We start from the raw sequence: 24,332 nt of genomic DNA, 5'->3' as shown, positions 1-24,332 counted from the left end.
CGGTTATCTCAGCAATCAGGTATGTGACGGATGTCAGGAACAGGATGGCTTTCGTCGCCTCTTGGTCCATTCGGTCGAACGAAAGGCGTTCGGGGTGTATGCAGTATAGATACACATGCTATAGGGACAGAATGACAGTAGCCAAAAGGTAGATAAACGAAAGGCAGTCAAAAGAAGGGTACTTGATTGTAGGAACAATACGTTCTGCGCTCCGAAAGTATATACTTTACGATGCTTTTACAAGGAGTTCGTGGAAGGTGCCGTTGACGATCTGCAAGGCAGCCGCGCGGAGTGGCGTCGGTGGCGGTGCAAGTGATCGAGTTGTCCAAAGCTACTTCTTGTCGTTAGCTCTTACTGTGTCATCTATCATTCAAAGCCCCAAGCTCCTAGTCAACCAGTTTTTCGAAACTTTTCCTCTATACATCTCTACCCATAGCCTGTCAAAATGCCTACTCCACTCGATCGAGCTCTGAACTCCAAGGTACTCCATACTCAACTTACGAACACGCGTTCAAGAAACTAATGTGATCTAGAATCTATTCCTCGGTACATACAACATTCAAATTTCATTTTCATTGCCAAATGGTCCAAAACTAATATGATGGATTTCCAAATGCAGGCTTCGCTGGGATGGTCACCGCGGTAGCCGCCTGGTCAATCTGGGGCTCCGATGTGTTTCCCGCAGAGTCAGACCCCACTGGAAGTAGGTCATCCATCATCACAGCGAGAACAAGGAGACGCCTAACCACAACAGATCCCGAGGACTGGACGTCCGATGATATGAGACGCTGGCTTCGGGCGGTATGTTCAATCCTCAACATTTCTCCACCTCCTGCTCATTAACTCTTTTTTGACAGCGCGGGCTCATGCCAAATGAGAATGCGTCGCGGGAAGAGCTACTGGAGCGAGTGAAAGCGAATCTGCGCATTCCGCGCAAGTCGACCTCGGCAGCGTGATCACCATCATTGTCGAGTGGGTGTAACCTCCAGTTTCCGCGCAATTTGTGATATCCAGTCTTTCAAGTTTGTTCCCAAGTTTCTGTATACGGCGGTGTAATGTTTTCCGTGTCGAATTATAGTCGTCTGTTCAAAGTTTGCCAATAATTTCATAATCTCACAATCCATGTCATTGCTCCAGGAACGTAGGACGAAAGCGGCCCAATCAGACTACCAGACGGAAGTTCTGGCTCTGGATGAGCCAGCCCTTGCGGCGGTGCCCACGCTCCGTAGAGGGGTTGGGCACTAGCACAAAGGTCTCGCTGAAGCCGCGCTGGGGCTGATCACGACCTTCACCATATCGCACGTATCCGCTTACAATGACAAGGATGGACATGTCCTTGACGGTCATTTCGGCGGGGGGCTTGACGCCAGCGGCCGTGGCGGTGGGGTATGCGCGGTTGATGATCTGACAGTCGAAGGATTGGGCTTCGTAGTGGGCGGCTGGCATCTGGTTGACAAAAATCTCCTGGACGGCGGCACCGTCCGCGACCGGGTTGCCGTTGAACAGGATTGAGGTCGGCGTGGTCATGTAGAAGGACCCGATGGCATCGCGGTTCTTTTCGAGGGCCGGGTAGAAGGAGTTGACAAGCTCGGTGGCAGCTGGGACAGGCAGCGTGTTAGCACTGTCAATGGGCTGGACGTTCCGTATAGCTTTGCGACATACCGTCTGTTGACACTTTGGTCAGGGCATCGTCCTTTGCGACAGCCATTTCGATGGGTCAAAACGCAGTGCGTGCGAGAGGTAAAGAGCAGTGCGAGAGCGTTCAAGAGTTCTGCGAACCCAATCTTTGACGCGGTAAAGATGAATCACGGGGGAAATATAGCTTGAATATGCAGCCGCCCATAAGCAATGAAGGGAATGAAGGTGGATAATTCCGATCGGAGGAAAAGAAAATTGGCGGGCGGAGGAGCTTGGACCAATTTGCGGATCGCGATGCGGAATAAGGTCCTGCTCTTTTCCTCACCAACAACCATCCCCAATGGCTTTCAGGGCACCGTTGAGCACCCTTTCGAGGGCGACTCGGCTTGTCAACGCCCAAAGGTCATGGAAATGTTCAAATTGCAGGCATGGATTGTCCGTTCCTGCCCGACGCGGTTTCGCAACGACTCCGGGGAAATTCAAGAAGCCGTACTATGTGACCACCCCGATTTTCTACGTCAATGCCGGTAAGATTCTTCTTGAGGCCCAATATCGATGATTCCTTTCTAACTGCTGCATTCTCTACTAGCTCCTCATGTCGGCCACTTATACACGATGGTCATCGCCGACATCTTGAAACGATGGCAGGTCCTACTCGGAAACAAGGACGCTCAGCTGTTGACCGGAACCGACGAGCACGGAATGAAGGTATACGGACGAAATACACTATTGGTGGACAATGTCGACTAATGCCGACGGTCAGATTCAGCAAGCTGCCCTCGAGGCTGGAATGGATACCCAGGCCTTTTGCGACATGAACTGCCGAACCTTCGAGGCACGTATACACCTCCGCGCGGCTTTGTGGAAGGTATCCTAACTTCGAACTTGATGAACAGGCTCTAGCCAAGGCTGCAAACATCAGCAATGATCACTTTATCCGAACAACAGATCCGGCGCATCGAGAGGCCGTCCAATATTTCTGGGTAGGTACATAGCGTACCACCATACGAAAACACGACTGACGAAGCGATAGGAAATGCTGAACCACCGAGGCTATATCTACACTTCGAAGCACGAGGGGTGGTATTCAGTTAGCGACGAGACCTTCTACCCGCAATCCGGGGTGCAAAACTCCCTTGATCCATCGACCGGCAGGAAACGAATGGTAAGATCATCTTCCAATTTCACCACGGCCGCTGCTCACACGTGACAGGTATCGATTGAAACGGGTAAAGAGGTTGAGTGGTCTTCAGAGACCAATTACCATTTCCGCCTGTCCGCATTCAAGGATCGCCTTCTGGAGCTATACAGTCGTCCGAACTCCTTTATTACGCCTTCGAAGTACGCGACAAACGTCATCAAGTCGGTTGAATCCGGCTTGCAAGATCTGTCCATCTCTAGACCTGCCGAACGTTTGACATGGGGCATTCCGGTCCCCGGCGATGACACGCAGACCATCTACGTCTGGCTGGATGCGCTCGTCAATTATCTGACCAGAGCAGGATATCCTTTCCCTCCGGGGCAAGGGGACGCATCAATGTGGCCTGCAGATGTTCAGGTAGTCGGAAAGGATATTGTTCGGTAAGCACATGCCACCGCCTAGGAATCCCGACGCGCAGCTGATCATCCCCCAGTTTCCACTGCGTCTATTGGCCGGCCTTCCTGATGGCTCTAGACCTTCCTGTCCCTCGGAATGTGCTTGTGCACGGGCACTGGACCATGAACCGCGAGAAGATGTCCAAGTCGACGGGGAACGTGGTGAATCCGTTTTTCGCCATTGACCGGTTCGGTGTTGACGGCATGCGCTTCTTCTTGGCTTACCAGGGTGGTCTCGCGGATGACGCAGACTATGACAATGCCTTTATTATCCGCGATTACAAGAAATGGCTCCAGGGAGGCATTGGAAACCTCGCTCATCGCACAATTGGGTGTGCCAAGGGCCAGTTGGGGTCATATATCCAGGATGCCACCTCTGATAAGCTCGGAGCCACAACGGCAGCCGATAGAGAGCACCAGGCCTTGCTGGTCCTAGCACCGATGAAGGTCGCCGACCATATGACCGGACTCAATCCGCGGGCCGCTTTGCAGGAAATCATGAGCATAATCGAGAAAGTAAGGAGCTAGACCATCCCCGCACGACAAACCATCCCCGCACGACAGAGTGGCTGACCCGTTTTTTTTTTACGCTCATCAGACCAACAAATACTTCCATGCGGCGGAGCCGTGGAAAACCCCCAATCCGGAATGGGTCTTGTTTAACGTGGCTGAATCATTGCGCATTGCCGCCATCTTGCTCCAGCCGTTCATGCCCGGCAAGTCACAAGAGCTTCTGGAACTTCTTCGCGTAGATACATCCGATCCGACCAAGCGGGCATTCTCGGCCGCGGTCTACGGCTCAGATATGGACTACGGGCAGGGCGTCAGGAAAGGAATGCTTTTCCCTCCTCTGCTCACGGAGGAATAATTTGACCACATGGACTCCACGCCCGTTTTCGATTTGATAAGAAGAATACCCCATAGGCCAATCACGATCGACAAGACCCGTACGCTTAAAGATTTGCATCATCTCCACCAGGTGTAACATCTCCATTGAGAAGATTTCCCGGGTCTTCCTCTCCACACGGAGTCCGCTGAGGAGCCAGGTTTTCCAGTCTATTACGCACCATTTTTCAAGCTGACCCCATCGTGATTGGCGCTATCCACAAGGTTATCGGCGGGAAAAGATGGGCCAGAACCATGGGTGGCCACCCCGTATTGTACTTTGCGGAGGATCGGGACGGGAAAGTCTCCCCGTTTCCCGTCGGAAAACTAACGCCGTCCTCCTCGTATATCAAAACATGTCTTATTTGTATACTACTGAAGTTTCAATGCTGAACCTGTTCCTTTAGTCTTTTATCGTTCGGGTCTTCTCGCTATCTCCTCTATTTTTATCTTGGTCTTATATACCACCGACCCCCGAGTTAACGACGCCCGCATCCAAAACATCTTCCTATTTGGGACTCTCTTATACTTGACAGATTATTCTTTCTTTCCGACAGAGCGACACCCTGATTTAATATTTTTCGCTTCTTCTGCCTGCCATGGGAAGCTACGAGCCTACTGTCTGCGAACAGAAGCAGACTTTCAAGACGCCATGGATCGAAACTCCTCTGGTCGAGTCGGCCTGCCTTTCCCGGGCTGCTGGCTGTAGGGTTTTTCTGAAGCTCGAGAATGTGCAGCCCAGTGGCTCCTTCAAGTCTCGTGCAATGGGCAACCAGATTCTTTCACACCTTCACAACCCAGAAAACGCCGGCCGCCCTGTCCACTTCTACGCTTCGTCCGGTGGAAACGCCGGACTGGCAGCCGTCTGTGCTGCCCGAAGCCTGGGCTACCCATGCACAGTCGTGGTGCCCCTGTCCACAAAGCCCTTGATGGTGGACAAACTCATAGCAGCCGGTGCTGCGGACGTGATCCGCCACGGCGAAAACTTCTTCGAGGCCGGTTCCTACATGAAGGAGGTGATCATGAAGAAGAGCTCCGGAAACGACGAGAACGTGGCCAAGATTGCCCTGCACCCATTCGACAACGAGCCTATCTGGCAAGGAAACAGCACTATCATTGACGAACTAGAGAAGCAACTGCCCCCGGCGGCCAACGCCGAGGAAGAGGAAGTTTACCGCGGGCGGGCGCTCCCTCTGGATGCTGTGCTATGCAGTGTCGGTGGCGGCGGTCTCCTGAATGGCCTGGTCATGGGCCTTGAGAAACGACGACCCAAGAAGCTTCAGAATGCCTCTTCTACTCCCAAGCCTATCAACATCCTCGCCATCGAAACGGCCGGCACCGACTCCCTAGCCGCCGCCATCGCCCACAACTCCCTTGTCTCCCTCCCTAAGATCACATCCCAAGCCACTTCCCTCGGTGCCATCCGGGTATCGGAAACCACCTTCCAATATGCCGTTGCACCCCCACCGGGGATCAAGGTGCTTAGCACCGTCCTCACCGACGCGGAGGCTGCACGAGGCTGTCTCCGTCTCGTCGATGACGAGCGATACCTAGTCGAGCTTGCCTGTGGCGTTTGCATCGAAGCGGCCATCGGCGATGCAGCCACCACTACTCCTACCCCTGCTTCGGCGAACCCCGTGGCCGGGGGCCAAAGCACCCACAAACGAAAGAGGGGATCGAAGGATACTGGCTACCGCGATGAAGGTTACGGGGATGACCGATTGTCGTCGAATGAGAACGAGACCGACGTCGAGCCTGAGCCGGAGGTCGGCGACGTTGCCATGCCCAAGTCGCCGGCGTTCAAGTCGAAGATGAAGCAGCTTATCCCCGACCTCAACGAGAACAGCCGGATTGTCATCGTTGTCTGCGGAGGGTCTAATGTCACCATCGAGACCGCTGGCGAGTGGCGCAAGCTGCTGGCCGAAGGCTGGGTTTGATGGGTTATGATTATAAAATGTTTCCTTGTCCTGTTTCTTTCTTTTCTTTTTCACATATACCTCTTTTAGTCCCCTTTGGTTTTCATCACGACTGTTCTTCCATCTCGACATGACTTCTTTTTGCATATCGTTCTATTGCATACATTACAAGCCAGCACTTGACTTTAGAAGACAAAAAGATTAAAGATAAATCAAAATCGATTTTCATCCTAGACATCGCAACCAAACTCCTACAGTAAAAAATAAGATAGAAATCAACCCCCATCACGATCAAGCAACCTGACCCAGCATCTTAATCCTATAATCCCAATAATTCTTCCGCACAGGATCATACTTCTCTTTCAACATAGTCAACATACCAACGGCCTCCTCCGCCCGTTCCTTCGCATAAACATCAGCCAACCATTCGACAGCATGCGTACTCTTAACCTCCCCTTTGACAAATAACCCCGCAAACTCCTCCCACTCCCCTAGCTCCCTACTAGCAGCCCTCAACACACCCCGTGCATACCACCACGGACTCCGATTCTCCGGCGCCTTAAGAATAGCCTTCTTCGCAACCTCAAGCTCCGAATCAACAACGTCCTCATCCACAACGTCGTGCACGCCCGGGACCTTGCCCGTCCCAGCAGCCACCATTCCGCCATCAGGCTTATCCGCACGCGGACCGAAACGAAGCATGTACCGATGGTTCCAGGCGGAGTTATTGCGTACATCAGCTTTGAGCAGCGCGTCCACGTCTTCGAGTTCCCGGGGGAGATCCCAGAGTCCGAAGCGCCGGACTAGCCAGTGGCGGTATGTCCAGACGTGGTAGTTTTTGGAGTCCTGGGCAAACATTTCCATTAAGAAGTCCAGTTCTTTGGGCGGGAGTGTTGAAAAGTGGGTTTCTGAGGCCATGAGGATTTGGCGGTGGGACCTGGGATTTCGTTAGTTTGATGCTTATGGTCCCTGGGGTGAAGCGGTAAGTACCAGATTTGGTAGTTCTTTAGGTATTTTAGGGAGATGCCGTTTAGCCATTCCAGTTCTTCGAGGAGGTCTTTGTCCAGGGCGAAGAGAATTCTGGCGCGGTAGATCCTATGTTGCATGTTAGGATTTTGCTGGAACTAGCTAGATTCGTCTGTATACGGCTTACCAGACGGTGTAGTGCGCTGGGTTCATGGAAATGACGTTTTCTGTCAACTTCAATGCCCGCTCCGACATCTCGTTCGCAGCCATCACGGCTCGCAGGTACGATGTCGCATCGAGGTACTCGTCCGGGTAGGCGATGGTGGCCAGTGGCATGGCCCCGGATTCTGAGCCATCGTCCAGAGGGATTGGGGTCACGTCTGACCATTCCGGGTTATTGGCGTATGTGTCTGCCATTGCGGGAGCTCGGCTCTGGGATATCAGAGCTGTGGGGTAAAATTCCTTGGTGCGGGGCACAGAGCTGGTGTTCAGACAGTTCAGGGAACTTGCGACGAGTGAATTCCCATCACAAGAGCTATTTCCTACAAGGGAAGAGCGAGATTGGGCGAATATGGGTTGGAGATGGGACATTGCGACTTCAAAGTCGACGCGAAGGTGGGGCGTGTGGGGTGCCTGAGGCGGGAACAAAGAAAGAACAATCCGATCGCTTTGCTATTCTTCTTCTTATCATTGAATTAATGTATACATCCAACATGCTATGCTACTCCTCAAAATTCCACAGCCTCTTCCTCTCGGCAACCCACCACCGTCCGACCTTCTCCGCCTCATCCACCCACTGCCCGGCTTTCTCCCCGTATTTACTCTTCACCCGCGTAATCAACTTCTGAGCTGACCACCCACGCAACGGATGTAGTTCATCAGGGTCGGTATCCAGATTCGAAAAGACAAATTCAAAGTCTTCCGTCAATGGCAAAATGAGTCGATAAGGCACGGCCGCAGACCCGACGCTCAGCATTGTGCCGCCCGCATTAATGATGCCGAAATTCCACGCCTGTCGGCCATTGTGTGTGGCCAGGTATGGGCGTATGAGAGACTGACCCTCGTATTCGTTAATCAAGTCCAGCGCAGCGGTCGAGTCTTTGTCATTGAGTGACTTGGTTTGTACTAAGAGATCGAGAATCGTCGGGACCACGGACATGGACGTTGCGTTGGCCGTGATCTGGATTTGGGGGAGTAGTGGATGACGGAAGACGAGTGGAATTCGGAAGTTGCTGATGTGTCCGTTCTCGTAGGTTCCTGATACGGGTGAGTCTTCGAGGAAGGCTTGGCCGCTGGTTGATGTTAGTTGACATTCGTAGATCGGGAGAAGCGGTGGGACGTACTGGTCTCCTACGAGGACTACTAGTGTCTCATTGGCGATACCGGTGTCATCCAGGACTTGGAGAATATCTCCTAGCCAGCCGTCGACGTAGCGGACTGTGTTCAGATAGTTGTTCATGTCCTCATGTTTGTCCATGAGGCTGTCGTCTGCAAAGTACTGCTCGTCATGGAAATCGGAAGGTGTGGACCAGGGGTGGTGAGTCGTGCTGGTGAAATGCGAAAGGAAGAGTCTTTCCTTGTTCTTCATCGCTTCATCAACTATGTCCCGCAGGTACGGATACACCTCACGTTCTGCGTAGCTGTATTTATGTTAGCAAGACTGTCAAGAAACCATTAGCTGATGACCTACCCGAAGTAGTTAATCTCCTCCATGCCAGCGTGGTAATGCTTTGCTCTATGACGCTCAATTTCTTCACGATAAATCGCTTTCTTGAACCCCATTTGGTTGTTGAGAATGTCCTGGTCATCGTACAGACCAGTGATAGACTGCAGGAAGACAGATGTCCAGTTGCGTTCCTGGAGATCATTAACCCCCATATGAGACCCGTGGCTGGCCGTTGAGTTCTCTTTCAGCCGATTGAACAAGTCGAAAATCTGCATGATGCATGGCTGATAGATCTTCGCCGTGACTTCATCCATGAAATCGACCGGAATGGGGCTCACTCCACAATGGTTCATGACCGCACTCTTGAAGGAGAGACTGCTACCGGTGAGGATGCCGTTGACATTGATACCACCCATTCCAAACTCGGCAGAATTCTTCCACAGGGCAGCAGACCTGTTGCCGCTATCGGGGAAACCACTCGATTCACCCGTTAATTGCTCGGCAATTGGAGTCAGTTGGGAGAGCTTCGAATTGATTTGCTGAATGATGTCTGGGACCTGGTTGTGGTAGGATGAGAGGATCTCTTGATATAGATGAGAATCCCTTTTGAAAGGAAAAATGTCTTTTCGGGCACTCTCCATCATCACCAGAAAGACATGATTGATAGGGATATCGTGGGCTTTGATAGCTTGGGCAATTGGCTCCACGACGGTTTGATCAAGGTTTGTGATCCGTAGAGGATCGTTGGCCGGCTTGTAATAACTCGTCGGCCGTGGCTTCTCTTCATCTTGACCATTTGCATCGTCGGAATTGTGCACAGGCTCGGGTCTTTCTTCCCAACGCTCAAATCCATGAGGTAAAGATACAGAGGCCCACTCAGGACGCCCGCTTGTATCGATGCTTTCATCTCCTCCGGGTGCCCAGCCTTTGAAATGACCCCGGGGAGCTTCCCAGTATTCTTCTCCGATCAACTGTGGTAGCGGGAAGTCCTGTTCACCGAGCGGATGCGGTTTCGCAGACTTCAATCGCAGTGCCTCGAATAAGGTAAACGGAAGAGCGCCGGACATATGACTGTACGGCACTTGAGGCCGCAGTAGCCATAGTCCGACAGTTACTGTCACGGCGCAAAGGGTCCAAATTCGAACAAGGCGTTGTTTTCGAGGAGACTGCCGTCGGTGATCGAGCTGGAATGTCTCCTCAACTTCCACAGCAGATGTCGTGCTGAACACGGGAGATAACAGGTTGCTGGCGATGACCCAAATCGTCGAGGAGCAAACCCATGATAAGAGCAAAAGAACAGTCGCTGCTCCAAGAAACGATCGCAACCCACTGAGCATCAACTTTCGCCCTTCCGGGTCGTTTCCCACGCTTGTGGCTGCATCCCAACGGACTTCGCTGCCAGTCACGAAATAGAATCCAATTTGGGAGGATGATAATATGAAGGTCAGGAGCCTTAAACGCTTAGCGCAACGCTTCCACTAGTATGTCAATGCCAACACACTTACGCGATTATTGCTGTCGCTATCGTTCCCACGACGGATAGCACACCAGTCGGTCTCTGCAAGAGCGCCCAAGCAGTTCCAAAAAGGATCCCCTCCTGTATGAAAAATGTCACAAAGTATAGTATAAACTGTGCGCGCGGTAGCGAGCCTCCATGCTGATAAAGGTGTAGGCCTTTAGAGGACAAAGCCGACACAACCAGGAGCGACAAAGTAAACTGCCGAATGAAGGATTGACGAGAAATGACCATTATGAGCGACAAGTACCATGAATCAGGAAACTCATAGCGGACTGGATCGAGATTTCGCGAATTTCAGGGTCAACTAAATCAACTTCACATGTCAGTAAAGGGCCGACAAGCATATACGACGGATATCCACTTACCAGATGTACCTTTGTGATGGTGTCCATGAAACAGTGGCTGAAGAAACGGACATCTTGGTGGCTTGAGGGTTGGTTTTATGGACGAACAGATGCGGCGCCCCTGGATAATCTGACACCTGCATTCGGCCTGTCAAAGGAGCCTCTTGAATTATTTTCTGGGGATCGTCCGCTTTGAAGAAATTTGGAAGTGTGGCATGTGGGGGAATTAGAATCGGGCTTTCTTTACTGCATAGCATCGGGGTTGGGGCTGCTCTTGACCAATATACGGTAGAACGCGGTTAAAAGGGCCGAGTCTACGCTACTGCAGCTCGCTAAAGATTTTACATGGTTTGATCTGATACGTTTAACAGCTAAGAGTTAAGAGATCAATATAAACCTTGGGACACACACATAGAAACGTCCATTCAATTCTTCGTCAATATTTACTGCAATCAATATTGTAAGCGCTACAGTTACACTTCATTATTCACTCTTCCTAAAAGAGCTGTCCCTCAACTAATAACATTTTCAGCATGACCTGAGAACAGGTCCGCTCAGGAATGTTCGCCAAAGGGGTCGTGTGCTCCCTTGCCGGACTGGGTGATTGCTCAGCTCCACATTCCAACGAGAGGCAAAAATGTCCAGATTGAGTTCCTCGGCAGTCAAAGAAAACGGAAGCCTTCTTTTTTTGTAAAACAGTGCAATATTGCGGGGAAAGGTCAAGTGTGATGGCCGATAGACCGGCTACTCTTCCTTGCGGCGCAGATCGCACGCAGACGCTTAATCGAACAGTGGCGCCCGCCCCTCGACTTGCCTTTCGCCTATGGTGCCATAATCGCTCAGAATGAAATATTTTCAAATTAAAAGTCCTACGTGTATTATTCATTGCGCCGAATTTGCCGAGGTCGAGCCTGCTGATTCGCCACCGTTGTGTTGGCTAATACCCCCATACAAATTTGAGCCGGATTTGTCAGATATAAAAAATTCTAATATTTCTCGGGAAACCCTCCTCAGTAGTGGGGGAATTGGCTTAGTGATCTACTGGGGCCCGTTACCTTGATTTCTAATTTTCTGGTCAGCATAAAGATGTGCCCAGATGTGAGAGAGGGCTCCACATCTCTTCAAACTAAGTTTTATGCACTATTGTATATCCATCACTTGGGCTTATGCCTCGGCTTCAGTGATATTTAGGCAATTCAGTCTTGAATAAAAGTCCACGGGGTCGGCTTCGGTACTATTATCTGCCTGCCCAGTTAATACTCCACTTTTATCGCGGATCAGTGCTTGATAATTAGGGCGGACGGATTATAAATACAAATCTAGCATCAAGTGTAAGCATAAGTAAAGCATTAGAAGATATCTCCTAGGATTATCTGTTTTCAATTCGCTTTCTTGAACTCTTTTACGTCCCTCATAATTAATTAACCCCAGCCTTTGGAGTGACTTTCCTCAAAATCCTCAAACATGTCTTCCACTCCGAGACTTGAGTGCGCCGATGTTGACCCCAGTCCTCTGGGGCAGCCCCTCCAGTTTACCTTTTCCGGCCGTACTGCACCAAACCGTTTCCTGAAGGGTGCCACGAGTGAGCGCCTTGCTTCGTTCTCGTTCAACGATCTTAATGCGCGCGGTATCCCTTCCCCAGCATTGATCCAGGCCTACAAGAGTTGGGGCGAGGCCCAAATAGGAATCAACTTGACCGGCAATGTCATGATCGACCCCGGTCACCTGGAGGCAGCCGGAAACCCAGTGATTCCTCAACATGCAGAGTTCTCCGGCGAGCGTTTCGAACGATTCCAGGAGCTCGCAGCTGCTGGCAAGGCCAACGGAATGCTCATCGTTGCCCAGGTTGGACACCCGGGTCGTCAGACTCCTCAGTATCTGCAGCCGAACCCCATCAGTGCCAGTGATGTGCAGTTTAAGGGTGGGCTTAGGGGCATGAAATTTGGACAGCCCCGTGCTGCGACTCAAGAAGATATTGCGAACATCATTGATAGCTTTGCTCATGCGGCGGAGTATCTTGACAAGGCTGGCTTTGATGGTATGCAGCTTCACGGTGCTCACGGTTATCTTCTGAGCCAGTTCTTGTCACCTACGACCAATCTGCGAACCGATCAGTATGGTGGTGACTTGAAGAACCGGATGAGATTGATCTTGGAGGTCAAAGATGAGATTTCCAAGAGAGTTCGCAAGGACTTTGTTGTTGGCATCAAGATCAACAGTGTTGAGTTCCAAGAGAAAGGATTCCAGCCTGACGAAGCTAAGGAGCTTTGCCAGGCTCTCGAGGAGCATGCTTTCGACTTTGTCGAGCTGTCTGGTGGCACTTATGAGAACTGGCCGTTGGCTAACCAGAAGCGGCCTTCGACTGTAGCGCGTGAAGCAGTAAGTATTTCGCAATTCTGTGATTTTGTTTAAAAATCATTTCTGGAGCTATGCTAACAGTAACCAGTTCTTCTTGGACTTCGCCAAGCTCATCGTCCCTAGTTTGACCAAGACCAAGACCTACGTGACAGGCGGCCTGAAGACTGTGGAAGGCATGGTTAAGGCCCTGGACACCGTCGATGGAGTCGGACTCGCTCGCGCTCTCTGCCAAGAGCCGAACCTTTGCGCACACATTCTCTCCGGGCAGGTCAAGGGAGCCTTGCTGCAGAAGCTGAACATGCTGGACTTTGGTGCCACCGCTAGTGCGGCCGGCCTTCAGATCTCGCAGATGGGCAAGGGCTTGCAGCCTGTGGACCTTTCCGTGGAAGCGAATGTGGCAAAGCTTTTCGCTACCTTGGATGCGTGGGCTGCTGCGAGAACGGCGGATTTGGATATGTATGAGTTCCCCGTCATTCCTGATTACGATATCCCTTATTCCACTGCGGTGCTGTGAGGTCTTGTATAAATAGAAGCTTCGGTCTGGCCGGCCCATAGATTACGTTTTAAAGATAGAAGAATTTTGAAGCGTCTTAACAATTACACATATAATATTCTGGAATGATACCTATATCTAAGTGAACGTCTCACCACCATTCTCCAAATATTCAATCTCCTCAGCAGTCGGAACCCTGCCAAGAGGTGCGTTCCGATGGGGATACCGTCCAAACCGCTCAATGATGACCTTGTGCTTCTTCTCAAAGTCGAAAGTACTGTTCAAAAACATATCGAGTGCCTCTTTTTGGCTTGAAAGAATAGTATAACATCTCTTCTCATCCTCATCGAGAGCCGACGCATCTCCACGAATAAAATCGTACATGTCCTTCGCGGTATCTTCATGCTCTTGAACAGCCTTCTCATGCACAGCAAGATTCTCCGAGTGCATCAGAGGCAAGTGGAACCAGAAGCGATAGGAGAGTCGGTATCGCAGATGCGAATCCTGGGTCGGAATGCCTGCGTCAATCGCACGCAGAGCAATTTCCTCCGCGAGAGGGTCGAAACGACCGAAGACCAATTTGGACTGGTCGCAGCGGTAGCAGTTCCGTGGCACCTGGTCTAGGAGGAGGAGGATGCTGAGCCATGTTAGGGGTGATGATGTATCCACTGCATCTAGAATATCCGTGGCTGATGCACCCGATGTAATGATTTTCTCTAGAGCTGGTTGGAATTGGGCGCTGGTTGTCTTGGTAAGCTTTAGAACATGGTGATCGTAGATTGATGAGGACTTACACGCATGCTTTGTCAAACTCTGAATTACGCATAAACCAGTGTTTCATCTCAGATTGGCCCGGGAGGATCAATGCATCCTCGCTGCTGAGGTGTTCGAACCAAAAGTTGCGGACATCCTCGAGGAGAGCAGGGGTGAGAGTCTGCTTCAGGTCGGAGGGTACGCTGCTCATATTGGTCGGAGTAGAGTGAAATGTGCGAGAGAAAACCTTTGCTGATAAATTCTGCTGCATCCACGGTCGTCTATTTGCAGTTACCCAAAAATAATTGCAGGCAATCCGTCCGGTCCGGGGCAGCGCCACGGATCTCCACGCCAAATCCAGTGAACAGAGCTTGGATGCTTGACGCTGTCTCAAGGGTTAGGCTTTCCATTGTATAGGTTGGAAGGGGATTGGCAGTAATCACCTTGCCCAAGCGCGCCAGATGATTCATGGTCTTGTGTTCTCCGAAGTCATGGATGAGCGACGAAGCCCGAGACGTCGATGCTGAGTCAGCTATACTAAGCTCGCGGCAAATCGATATCCATTCCACGTTACACCATCTCGAGTATTTTTTCAAGTGGCATGCTCGACTCTTTGTGCTTATTATCGAATACAAATTATAAATCATAGCCCATCACAGCGTCGTGCCGCTCTCATTGGCCGACCTCAAATGGCCATCACCAAAAGGGCAAAAGTATCCTGGATCCGCGGGAGGGCGCATTATCTCCCAAGATAAGCATCTCCCCGCACGAAGTCGTGTTTCCCGCGATCCCCCAATCTTGCGCTTCACCATGTCGGGCTTTGTCGCTCTTGACAGTTTCCTAACAAAATATCCGTGATGCGACGAGTAAAAAAGTCCCGTAACGGCTGCGCGCGATGCAAAAGCAAAAGGGTCAGTGCTTGCCCAAGTCCGCCCAACTCATCTAACTTGTCATAGGTCAAATGCGGAGAGGAAAAACCGCATTGCAGCCGCTGCACTCGCTTGGGTGTCCGATGTCCAGGCTATGTCCAGTCACTACGCTGGATCACAAAGCATGAGCAGTCTAGTCCGTGCGCGTCCGATGGGAAACCCACGAGTCCGGCTGCCGAGAGCACTCCAATGCGAAATGATCCGATAGAGGATGCGTTGCCGCTAGATAACGCTAATGCCGGTCCATCACATAATACTGAGCCCCAAGGATATGGGTTAGATGATGGTTCGAATGCTCTCGATAACCTGTGGGATCTACGGGGCAATACTTCGCTGCCCGAACTGGCCGATCTATGTCCGCCATCTCCCATGGTTGAGGCTGGTTTCGCGCAGCGGGACTCACAGTTTGACTTTCCAGCGTCTGGAGATACGCCAACTGATCTGTCTCGGTTCTTTTCCTTGATAGGCTCGGTCGATGGTGAGGAAGATCACCGCGGCAGTGTGTATCGAGACTTTTCACCGTCGGCCATCGTGCGCAGTTACCCTCCCACATCACAGCGAGCTCCACCACGGGACTTTATGTCTATCTCGCGTCCATTGAATAATCCGTCATGGACACTCATTGAGTACTATTTCAAGGAGGTCGCTGCATTGTTTTCCAGCTACGACAGCCAGATGAACCCGTTCCGCACCACTGTATCTCGTTTATGGGGCTCATCATTAGCCATGTGCCGCACGATGCAAAGCATGGCGGCTGCAACCCTCGTGAATGACTTTCCTCAGTTTGGCCCCATGGGTCGAAAGATGCGAGACGAGGCCGTCGACATTATCACCCGCGAAGCAGTCATGGACGACAAGTCTCTGCTTGCCCTGCTCATGCTCGGCCAGACTGCAAGTTGGCATGATCCGAAAGACCTAGGCATATCTTTCTTCAATTTACTTCGCAAGCAGCTCAACTCCACATCATCCTCCTCGGACACACCAGCATACGGTTTCGTCAAGAGCTGCAGTAACAACTACCGCTTCTTCGAAGAAGCTCTTATCTACTGGGAAATGCTTCTTTCGTTCGTGGCGGATAATGACTCTATGGTGTTTTCCAACCCTCGCGCCTCATCAGCAGGCGAACAACTCGTCCTGCAACGGGTCCCACATCCATGGACCGGCATTGCCAAAGATACCCAGTTCACCGTGCACGAAGTTGGCCGACTTGTTCGGCACGAGCGCAAACGCATCCGCTCTAGAATTTTCACCTCGCAAGACGACATCACCCGCGCACAGATGGCCATTGAAAAAGCCCAGGAATTAGAAGAACGCCTCTTAGGCCTGGCGCATCCCAGCGAAGCAGAAATCATCAGCCCAGGGGATGACGAAACCCCAGTCTGGCATTTACTCACCATGGCCGAGGTTTACCGCTGCACAGGCCTGATGCAACTATACCGCGTCTTTCCAGATCTACTACGCAACCGACTTCCAACCCCCAGCACTGCACAATTCTCCAACACAGCGTCAACATCCCGCGATCCGTTCTTCTCTATCGATCTAGACAGCATGAACATGTCCACGGGGTTCTGTGATACAAATCCTAGCACAACAACCAATACCCATTCAAACCAACACACCCACACCAATACCCACACCTCACCTTCCCTCTCTTCCCCGCCGAATATCTACACATCCCACCCATCATCCGACGAAAGAAACCCAGAGACACTGTACAACACCTGGCTCACCGAATTCGCCGTAACAACAATCTCCCGCCTAAAAACCATCCCCCTCGAATCCCGCACACGCTGTCTCCAACCCTTCCTCCTCGTCGCCTCCTGCAGCGAACTCCGCCTTCCACCCCCGTCCCATAATATCCAGAGCGATCAGGATGGAAGTTGCAATCAGGATCAACCCAACGGCTCCACAGAGGCATCAAACGTGTCCATGGAAGCTATTGAAGTCTCGCAAACGCGGCGCTTCATTCTTGGCCGTTTGATGTCCTTTTTACATGTTCTTCCGCCGAAACCGATTAACGTCTGCTTGAAACTTGTGCGGGAGGTGTGGAAAAGGATGGATTCTGGGGAGACGGATGTTTATTGGGTTGATATTATGATTGAGAAGGGGTGGGAGACTACTATGGGGTGATCTTATCTCATGGGGTATTTGGAAATGAGATGGTGTTACATAAGTAGCTATGTATACGTACTGGATTTCCTTTGACAGGTGGGGATTTCCTTATTCGAGTTGCCAAGACGAAGTACGATATGGACTCAGAAAGCACCCGAAGGTATGCGTTGTGATCGTGATTTTCTGCCTCGTGCCTTTCGGAACGGTGGTAAATCCAAACACTGAAACATATTCATCACTGTCCAAAAAAGATCTGTACACTCTGAGCGCAAGAAACAGGATCTTGGGGAGAAAAAGAGAAAGAAGTCACTCGGTCAGAGTGAAATCAGTTAGAGTCACATGTGGCTCCCGTTAGGTTTAGGAGGTTAGCCATGTATCTTCGGTCGTTCCCCACAATCATCGTGAATTGGACATACTTTTACATCTACAACTGTACATCAAGATGTAAAATTATGCAATGAAAATGGTATTATTGTATCTCAGCTGCCCATAGCTATCCATCGACACACCAGCGCCACAGAGATGCTCATGCCAAAAACCCGAAAGACTCAACAACAAATAAGGGCCAAGAAAAGAAAAAAGAAGGCAGCAGATGCCCAGTGATAGGCACACCTTTTTTTCCAGAGAAGGCTCACAAAATGGGGTGTATAATGCATATAGGAGGTAATGTGTACATAGAATGGGACGTGAATGGTAATGAGGCAGTTCGGGGGCCACAGGACGAAATCATTAAAGGCCCATTACAAGGGATGTTCCAAAAGGCTTGCAGATATGGACAGGCCGGACACGGAGAATTGGTTCGAATGCGAAGTGCAGAATCATCATTGAGTGGCGCGCTTCCAGAATTTCCACCCTTCGCGCCTTTCGTGGAATCCAACACCCACGAGGCGCTCGATGCCCTCGGCACCTTCGGCTTCTTCGAACTTTTGCTGGTCGATCTCCTCGCCGCCTTCCTCGTCGGAGCCGTTGCGAAGTACGGCTGGGTAGAGGACGCCGACACCGTCGCCGCCAAGGGTGGTTTCATATTTGTTGAAGCCTTCCTCGGCGAGCTTCTTCTCCAGCTCGCGGACGTCCTCTGGCTTGGTGTCTGGTTTGAGCAGGGTGATAGCACATCCACCGCCACCAGCACCGGTCAACTTCGTCCAACCAATATTGGCGTAGTCGACGAGTTCGCGAATACGCTCCAAGCGGGGGTGTGAAACGCCCAGGGAAACGAGGAAGCCGTGATTGATACGGATCAGGGTACCGAATTGGTCGAGCGTGTTTTCGTTGACCTCGAAATCCGGGGCCTCGATGAGTCGGCGCGCGGAGCACGTTACTTGGTCAATGGCGTTCAAAATCGATTCCGTCACGATGGGGTGAGCCTTCCTCAGCTGGCCAACCTTGGCCACCTCCGTCAAGGTCGAGCGCGACTGCTGAGTGTCGACCAGGAGAAGAGGCAATTCGGGGAAATCGGGGAAGGGGATGACCGTAGGGTTTTTATTCATGTCTTCACGTTTAAAGATCACAGCCTTGCCGCCCGCGGCAACCGTGTTGTCCACCCCGCTAGGGTTTCCATGAATGCAGAGCTCGCCAACAAAGGCCCAGCGATTGATGCGCTCAATCTGGGTCTCGGCCTCCTCGACTGGTTGGTCAGGGTGAGGACCCGCGAGGGTACGAATCTGGAGCAGGAGCGCGGAACTCAGGCAGACGCAGACACTGGCGCTGCTGCCCAGGCCGGCGCCGGTGGGGATATTGGAGCGGAGGGTGTACACGGCACCAGGGCTCTGCGGGGAACCGAGGGACATGAAGAGGTAGAGGAATGCGGAGGCGGAGCGGACGTGGTTCTTGCGCTGGTCTTCGGGGACGCCTTTGGAGACGCCCTCCAGATGGGGTTCGATGGCTGCGACAAGGTCGGGGTCGAGGGACGTGACAAGGTCGTAGTAGAACTTCTTCTTGCCGGGCTGCTGGAACACGTTCCACGGGAGTGAGTCAATGTCCCATGTATGGCTAAGGCCCAGGTCACGGAAGTTCAAAGTGACTGTGCGGTGTGATTTCGAGAGGGTGGTGACCAAGAGGTAGGATCGGAGGGAAATCGCAGCGGCCAGGGCTGCCTTGCCGTGGACGACGGCGTGTTCACCAAAGACAATGACCTTGCCCGGGGCGGACACCATAAAGGCCGGGGCCATGGGTGAAGAGGCCTTGCGAGCCATGCCTGGTGGCCGTGGTTTGGTTCCGTTTACTATGTTGGAGGCTGTGGAGAGGGAGCTGTCCGAGAGGGAATCCGCGTCGGGACCGTGGCCATTCGCGCGCGTGCGATCAGGAAGTCCGTTTACTTGGTCGGGCAGGAAATGAGCAACGGGGCGACGAGTATCAGAAGTCCTCAGACTGCCATTCAATCGCTGCGCGGTGGCAGGGGCAGACATGGCCAGATTGGAAATTCAGGGGTGGAGAAGTGAGGAGGCGGAGGGGACAAAGAAAATGTGAGGAGGGGCAACCACTATAACAGCGCCAGCATATCGTACTCGACCAACAATCAATCGCGTGCCCGGTTCGGAGTCGAACAATGGGAGAGGAACAAAAGGGATTAGCAATGCCAGTCTCTACGTTGTATACCAGGGCACGCCTGTGGTCCAATCACCGCCCCTGCAATTCCCATTGGTCATTGCCCCCTCTTTTTGTCCTTTTTGGTTTTTTCATTTTGTGTCGGCTTCGCCCTCCAGTCCTGCTCGTTCGGGCGTGTTCTGTGTGGCGCTCGATTCGCTTAACGACGGGCTTGAGTGGGTTTGGAGGGATTCCTAGGTCTTCATTCTGGGGCCTGGTGCAGCTCGGGTCTTCGTAGGAACCCAGGGACATGCAGACTTGGTATCTAGTTCCCTGCCCCGCTGATCTTCGGGTGGCGGTTCTAACGTGCAGAAGGGACGCTTAGTCTGAGGTCTAGTTGGTCGATTGAGTTCTATAGTTTCGGAGGCACACGTGAATGGATCTTGAGTGTCACTGCAGGTTATGTTGCACGCCAATAATAGACACAGACTTGTTTGCCTATCAAAATCCCCGCTTTATCGCTATTCACTCTAAGTATATAATTTTTGACGTTATACAAAATATGCACACGGTCGTTACAAATTCATTGTCACGGTCATGCTATTGCTGTGGACCAGCAGACACGGCGGCAAGCTCTGCAAGAGCACATCAAGATCACTCAAGTACGAGATGCTATCTTCTTCCCGTCGAGATGTCCCCTCCACCGGAGACGGCAGCGTGGTAAAGACAACAGCCGTTTCACTGCTCTGCTGAACCATCAGCTCGTTCAAGATCAAATGCTGCGCTCGGCTAGGCAGGTCGTTGAAGCTCAGCGGGACGGACGCAGAGCTAGGGAACCCGGAGGCTGTTTGGCTGCTGCGGCTGCTGCGGCTGCTGTGGTCGCCATTGGAACCGGGGGAAACAACGGATGGGCGTCGGGCGTAGATGGAGTCGAGCTTCTGGAAGCGCGGAGGGCTGGCGTTTGCGGCGAACATTATCGATGGACCGACTCCTTCTTCGGTGTTGACTTTGGCTTCAGGGATGGGGGAGGAGCTGAAGCGGTTGCTGGAAGCGGAGCGGCTCAAGGGTGGGCGAGGGCCGGGTGATTTGCTCTTTGGAGATGCGTTGTCGCCGGTTGTCATGATCGAGGGGATTGCCCGGGTCGGGAGCAAGTCTTGGCCTGTGGAAGAGTGCGACGGCCCCTTTAGCCGTGTCGATGGACTCACCCCGGAGGAGCTGCAGTCGTCGCTCGTGATCCGCACCAGTGGTTGTGAAGGGCCAGAAACAGTCTCGCTCTGGTTGCGAGTGACGGCTGTGTTTTCGGGGTTCTCGTCGTCTCCGTCGATTTCCGGGTCGCTTTGGTATAGCTCCAAGTCACTGTCGTCGTCGCTGCTCTCGCTCGACGAGTTGTCACCGTCGTAATCAACAAATGCATCCAGCAAACGGTGGGTTTGCATGCCCAGGTTGACACTTCCCAGCGCTCGGAAGCTAGAAACAGATCGTCTGCGACCAGATTGGATCAGTTTACGCAGACCAATCACGCGCTGGTGGGATGGTCGGCTTCCGCTGTCTTGGCTGGTCATCGATCGGTCCAACTGCTGGGGTTCATCGCCTGCCGGTTCCTGGTCCTGGGAGGCTTGCAAGCTGTTATGTGCTTTCAGGACTTCCTGCCACCATTCTTCCTCTCGGAGTACGGAGTGGACATTTTCTTGCGCATCGTCCATCTCTGGAGACGTGTCGCCGTTGACAAGGATGCGGTAAGCCTTCAAATCTCCACATGCAAGACAGAAAACAAGAACTTCTGCCTCGATTCGCAACTTGTCCAGAAGAGCCTCTACTCGGCCTCTCTCATCTTCGACATCCGTCTCATATTCGACAAATACGGCGACTCGCAATCGGTAGGTTTTCTTCCACGAGGGCACGGTGTTTAGAATACAACCCAACTGCAGAATGAGAGTGTAGGTGTCGAAGTTAGTGGTCAGCACGTTTTGCTTGCTCTCGCTGTCGGCTCCAATCTCGGCGGACATCTGGATCGGCCACAGATCTATGTACTTCTTCGTGTTGTGGCCATTGGGGTCCGGTATTTCAAGATCCTCGAAACCTTTGGCGACGGCGACATTGATCCGGAGTTTGAACAGGAGATCTTCAAGGATTGTCACGTAGCTTTGAGGGGTCATTCCCTTGTTTGCCAGATTGGGGTCATCGGAGCCGTCAAACGAGCCAACGACGGAAGAACGACGTCTCGGTTTGGTCGACTCTCTGCGATGACTGGAAAGAGACAGGTTTTCCACCAGAGACTGATCTTCTTGAAAATGATCAATGATGACAATGTTGGGTCGCATGCCTCCCAGCCCGGAGTTCAAGACAATATTCCGCATGCCCCATTCCGCGGAGGGGGAGATAGCAATGTTGACAAAGGCTTTGATCTTGGAGTATTCAACCAGCTTCGTCCATGCTGTCTGCTGTCTACGTGCCTCCGGGACAGCCGCTGAAAAGTCATCGGTGACAAGTACGTGGCCCAAAACAAACAGCGCACCTTTTTTCAGCGAGTTACAGAAGGAAACCATCTTGTACTGTCGATCCAGATCGCTCACAAAGAGCAAAATCTGTGGTCGCCAGAACTTGACGTGCTCCTGGCGCAGACGAAGTAGGTATTTGCGCACTTGATGGTAAATCAGACTCTGGCTAACATCACCCCATGCCTTGGGCGGCGAGCTGTAGTGGATCAACAGGAAAAGCATGAGAAGTATCCCTATGCATCCAGAGGCATAACGACCATCTACAAAGAACATGCTGGCCCCGCTGACGATTGTCCCTGCTGCGGCAGTCTGCCAGTTGAAGTAGTGAAAAGAGGGTCGGAAGTTGGGCGCAGAACCGATTTTCAGCAAGAAACAAGCCAGGTTCGTCACCAAAAAGGTCATCAGATAGCTCATTGTCACGAAAGATGCGATGCGATTGATGTCGAACAGCATCGTGACCTGCGCAAATACGTAGGTCACAATGATGGCGTAAACGGGATCGTCGTTTTTCTTTGTCCCTTGGCCGAAGAAGCCAATGCCAGGGAGCAAGCTATCTCGAGCGATTGCCTGGAGAAGCTTCGCGGATCCAATCACACCCATAAGCGCGGAGAAGAAACTGGTTGCGAATTCCCCGAGCAGAATTACAGTTTCTGATATGTTGACCTATTGATCGTTAGAGAGTGTCATGGATATTTCTAGCAAGGGGTGTCTTACGACTTGAATCACGTTCACGTTGTTATAGAAAGACTCTCGGGTGATAGAAGCCGCCATCGCCAGGATGACCAGTGTGTACGTCATGAAGGTCAGGGCAAGTCCTCCCAGAGTACCCTTGGGGATGGACTTGCTCGGGTTCTTCAGATCTCCCGACATACTAGCACCACTAGTAGCAAGTTAGCGATGGAGTAGTCTCCAATGATACTTGCTCACTTACGCAAAAATTCCTCCCGTCGCTGGAAACAGGATGCCAAATAGATCCTGAAAGTTCTCTCTCCTATTCAACTGACTTCCCGCGGCGCCTTTAGTCAGACGGGGCTTAAGATTCTCCATCAAAGTCCGCACACTGAGGCCCGTGAACATCACGCCTTCTTTAGGTGAAGAAAACGGCTTCATAAAGAGAGCGGACAACGGTATACTAAACGTTGCCACTAGAAGGATGACCAGCAGCCCGTTACTCGCTCTTGAGAAAATTGAGCTCCCTGCCAAGCAGATGGCGGTGCAGAAGACGAGTATAATGGTCCCCCATAGGTACTGCCACCAAAAGCCCTCCAGCATGAAATTGGCCATGCTGCCAGAGACAATTCCAAAGTTCTGAGTGAAGCAGTCAATCAGACCAACTGCATTCATACCGGTATTGAAGGCGGAGCCCAAGTAGAATACGACTCCAATGGAGCCTCCAAATTCGGGTCCCAGTGACCGGGAGATCAAATAGTATGCACCTCCGCCTCTGACTGTGCCGTTGGTCGCAATAGCGGAGAGAGACATTGTCGTCACCAGGTTAATCATGTAGGAAATAACGAGCAATCCTGGTCATGTTAGCCATAGTCTTCTGTCTAATCAGACTCCCAAGAAAAATTCACCTAGTATACCCAATATCCCAGCTTGTCCCAGAATAAAGCCGAAGCGAATGAACATCAGAATACTGAGAACATTCAACGAGGTAGGGACAAACACGCCGGAAAAGGTCCCAAGCTTTTTGGACTCCTCTGTCGACCGGGTCCGGTGTAAATGCCGGTCCTTTTTGTCGATGCTCGAATCTCGCAGAGGTCCAGCTGACAGAGGCAGATGCGGTGCCACGCCCTCCGTATTATCATCCTGCCCCCGTTCATCGTGTATCCTTCTCTGCCACAGTCGAGATAAGCCTTCAAACGGGTTCGAGGGTGCTGTATGCTGTTGGTGCCCCGAGCTCTCCGTGGGGTTTTCCTCCCGACCTTGAGACCAGATATTCGTACGCCACTGGAGGAAGCGACCTCGGTCGAGATGGGATGATCCAGTCTGCTCATTGGGATCGAGACGCGCAGCATCTTCTTGGGCCGTTCGAGTCGAGAAATTTGGGCGTCTCCGAGACATGGCGGGATCTCCCTTCACGGCCGTCAAGGCAATAACAACTCCACAAGAGCATGAGAACGGCCACCGCCA

The 24,332-nt window shown here is 52.0% G+C and overlaps 11 protein-coding genes across 11 annotated transcripts; 5 read left to right on the top strand and 6 right to left on the bottom strand.

Annotated features, from left to right (window-relative positions):
• Positions 1-445: 445 nt before the first annotated feature.
• Positions 446-956, top strand: N7498_006497 (Ish1 domain-containing protein; the record flags this gene model as incomplete). Its single annotated transcript, XM_058453559.1, has 5 exons — positions 446-481; positions 534-546; positions 620-703; positions 755-801; positions 858-956. The coding sequence occupies 5 exons, from the start codon at positions 446-448 to the stop codon at positions 954-956; spliced, it is 279 nt and encodes a 92-aa protein (XP_058307750.1).
• Positions 957-1,161: 205 nt separating this feature from the next.
• Positions 1,162-1,708, bottom strand: N7498_006496 (putative nuclear transport factor 2 domain protein; the record flags this gene model as incomplete). Its single annotated transcript, XM_058453558.1, has 2 exons — positions 1,162-1,598; positions 1,663-1,708. The coding sequence occupies 2 exons, from the start codon at positions 1,706-1,708 to the stop codon at positions 1,162-1,164; spliced, it is 483 nt and encodes a 160-aa protein (XP_058307749.1).
• Positions 1,709-1,978: 270 nt separating this feature from the next.
• Positions 1,979-4,102, top strand: N7498_006495 (methionine--tRNA ligase MSM1; the record flags this gene model as incomplete). The annotated part of the gene is made up of 8 exons (XM_058453557.1): positions 1,979-2,165; positions 2,228-2,346; positions 2,402-2,477; positions 2,542-2,621; positions 2,672-2,803; positions 2,852-3,219; positions 3,273-3,750; positions 3,833-4,102. The coding sequence occupies 8 exons, from the start codon at positions 1,979-1,981 to the stop codon at positions 4,100-4,102; spliced, it is 1,710 nt and encodes a 569-aa protein (XP_058307748.1).
• A 616-nt stretch (positions 4,103-4,718) lies between these two features.
• N7498_006494 (putative L-serine dehydratase) lies at positions 4,719-6,056 on the top strand (the record flags this gene model as incomplete). The annotated part of the gene is made up of 1 exon (XM_058453556.1): positions 4,719-6,056. One exon carries the CDS (start codon positions 4,719-4,721, stop codon positions 6,054-6,056), a length of 1,338 nt encoding a protein of 445 aa, XP_058307747.1.
• A 270-nt stretch (positions 6,057-6,326) lies between these two features.
• Positions 6,327-7,418, bottom strand: ramB (bifunctional protein farnesyltransferase/protein geranylgeranyltransferase; the record flags this gene model as incomplete). Its single annotated transcript, XM_058453555.1, has 3 exons — positions 6,327-6,972; positions 7,026-7,130; positions 7,189-7,418. The coding sequence occupies 3 exons, from the start codon at positions 7,416-7,418 to the stop codon at positions 6,327-6,329; spliced, it is 981 nt and encodes a 326-aa protein (XP_058307746.1).
• A 304-nt stretch (positions 7,419-7,722) lies between these two features.
• On the bottom strand, positions 7,723-10,604 carry N7498_006492 (uncharacterized protein; the record flags this gene model as incomplete). Its single annotated transcript, XM_058453554.1, has 4 exons — positions 7,723-8,293; positions 8,345-8,641; positions 8,692-10,062; positions 10,552-10,604. 4 exons carry the CDS (start codon positions 10,602-10,604, stop codon positions 7,723-7,725), a joined length of 2,292 nt encoding a protein of 763 aa, XP_058307745.1.
• Positions 10,605-11,994: 1,390 nt separating this feature from the next.
• N7498_006491 (NADH:flavin oxidoreductase/NADH oxidase family protein) lies at positions 11,995-13,402 on the top strand (the record flags this gene model as incomplete). Its single annotated transcript, XM_058453553.1, has 2 exons — positions 11,995-12,909; positions 12,977-13,402. The coding sequence occupies 2 exons, from the start codon at positions 11,995-11,997 to the stop codon at positions 13,400-13,402; spliced, it is 1,341 nt and encodes a 446-aa protein (XP_058307744.1).
• A 117-nt stretch (positions 13,403-13,519) lies between these two features.
• Positions 13,520-14,519, bottom strand: N7498_006490 (DUF924 family protein; the record flags this gene model as incomplete). The annotated part of the gene is made up of 2 exons (XM_058453552.1): positions 13,520-14,120; positions 14,176-14,519. Coding segments are annotated over 2 exons (945 nt in total), but the record flags the coding sequence as incomplete, so codon positions are not given.
• Positions 14,520-15,252: 733 nt separating this feature from the next.
• Positions 15,253-17,193, top strand: N7498_006489 (uncharacterized protein; the record flags this gene model as incomplete). Its single annotated transcript, XM_058453551.1, has 1 exon — positions 15,253-17,193. The coding sequence occupies one exon, from the start codon at positions 15,253-15,255 to the stop codon at positions 17,191-17,193; it is 1,941 nt and encodes a 646-aa protein (XP_058307742.1).
• An 803-nt stretch (positions 17,194-17,996) lies between these two features.
• erg12 (mevalonate kinase) lies at positions 17,997-19,580 on the bottom strand (the record flags this gene model as incomplete). Its single annotated transcript, XM_058453550.1, has 1 exon — positions 17,997-19,580. One exon carries the CDS (start codon positions 19,578-19,580, stop codon positions 17,997-17,999), a length of 1,584 nt encoding a protein of 527 aa, XP_058307741.1.
• A 693-nt stretch (positions 19,581-20,273) lies between these two features.
• On the bottom strand, positions 20,274-24,263 carry N7498_006487 (putative cation chloride cotransporter; the record flags this gene model as incomplete). Its single annotated transcript, XM_058453549.1, has 4 exons — positions 20,274-22,859; positions 22,911-23,076; positions 23,128-23,719; positions 23,774-24,263. The coding sequence occupies 4 exons, from the start codon at positions 24,261-24,263 to the stop codon at positions 20,274-20,276; spliced, it is 3,834 nt and encodes a 1,277-aa protein (XP_058307740.1).
• Positions 24,264-24,332: the final 69 nt, after the last annotated feature.

The sequence above is a fragment of the Penicillium cinerascens genome, assembly GCF_028974065.1.
Source record: "Penicillium cinerascens strain IBT 15544 chromosome Unknown contig_6_segment0_segment0, whole genome shotgun sequence".
NCBI classification, from domain to species: domain Eukaryota; kingdom Fungi; phylum Ascomycota; class Eurotiomycetes; order Eurotiales; family Aspergillaceae; genus Penicillium; species Penicillium cinerascens.
The sequence above is the reverse complement of the archived record's forward strand: the minus strand, read 5'-3'. Positions and strand labels throughout refer to the sequence as shown.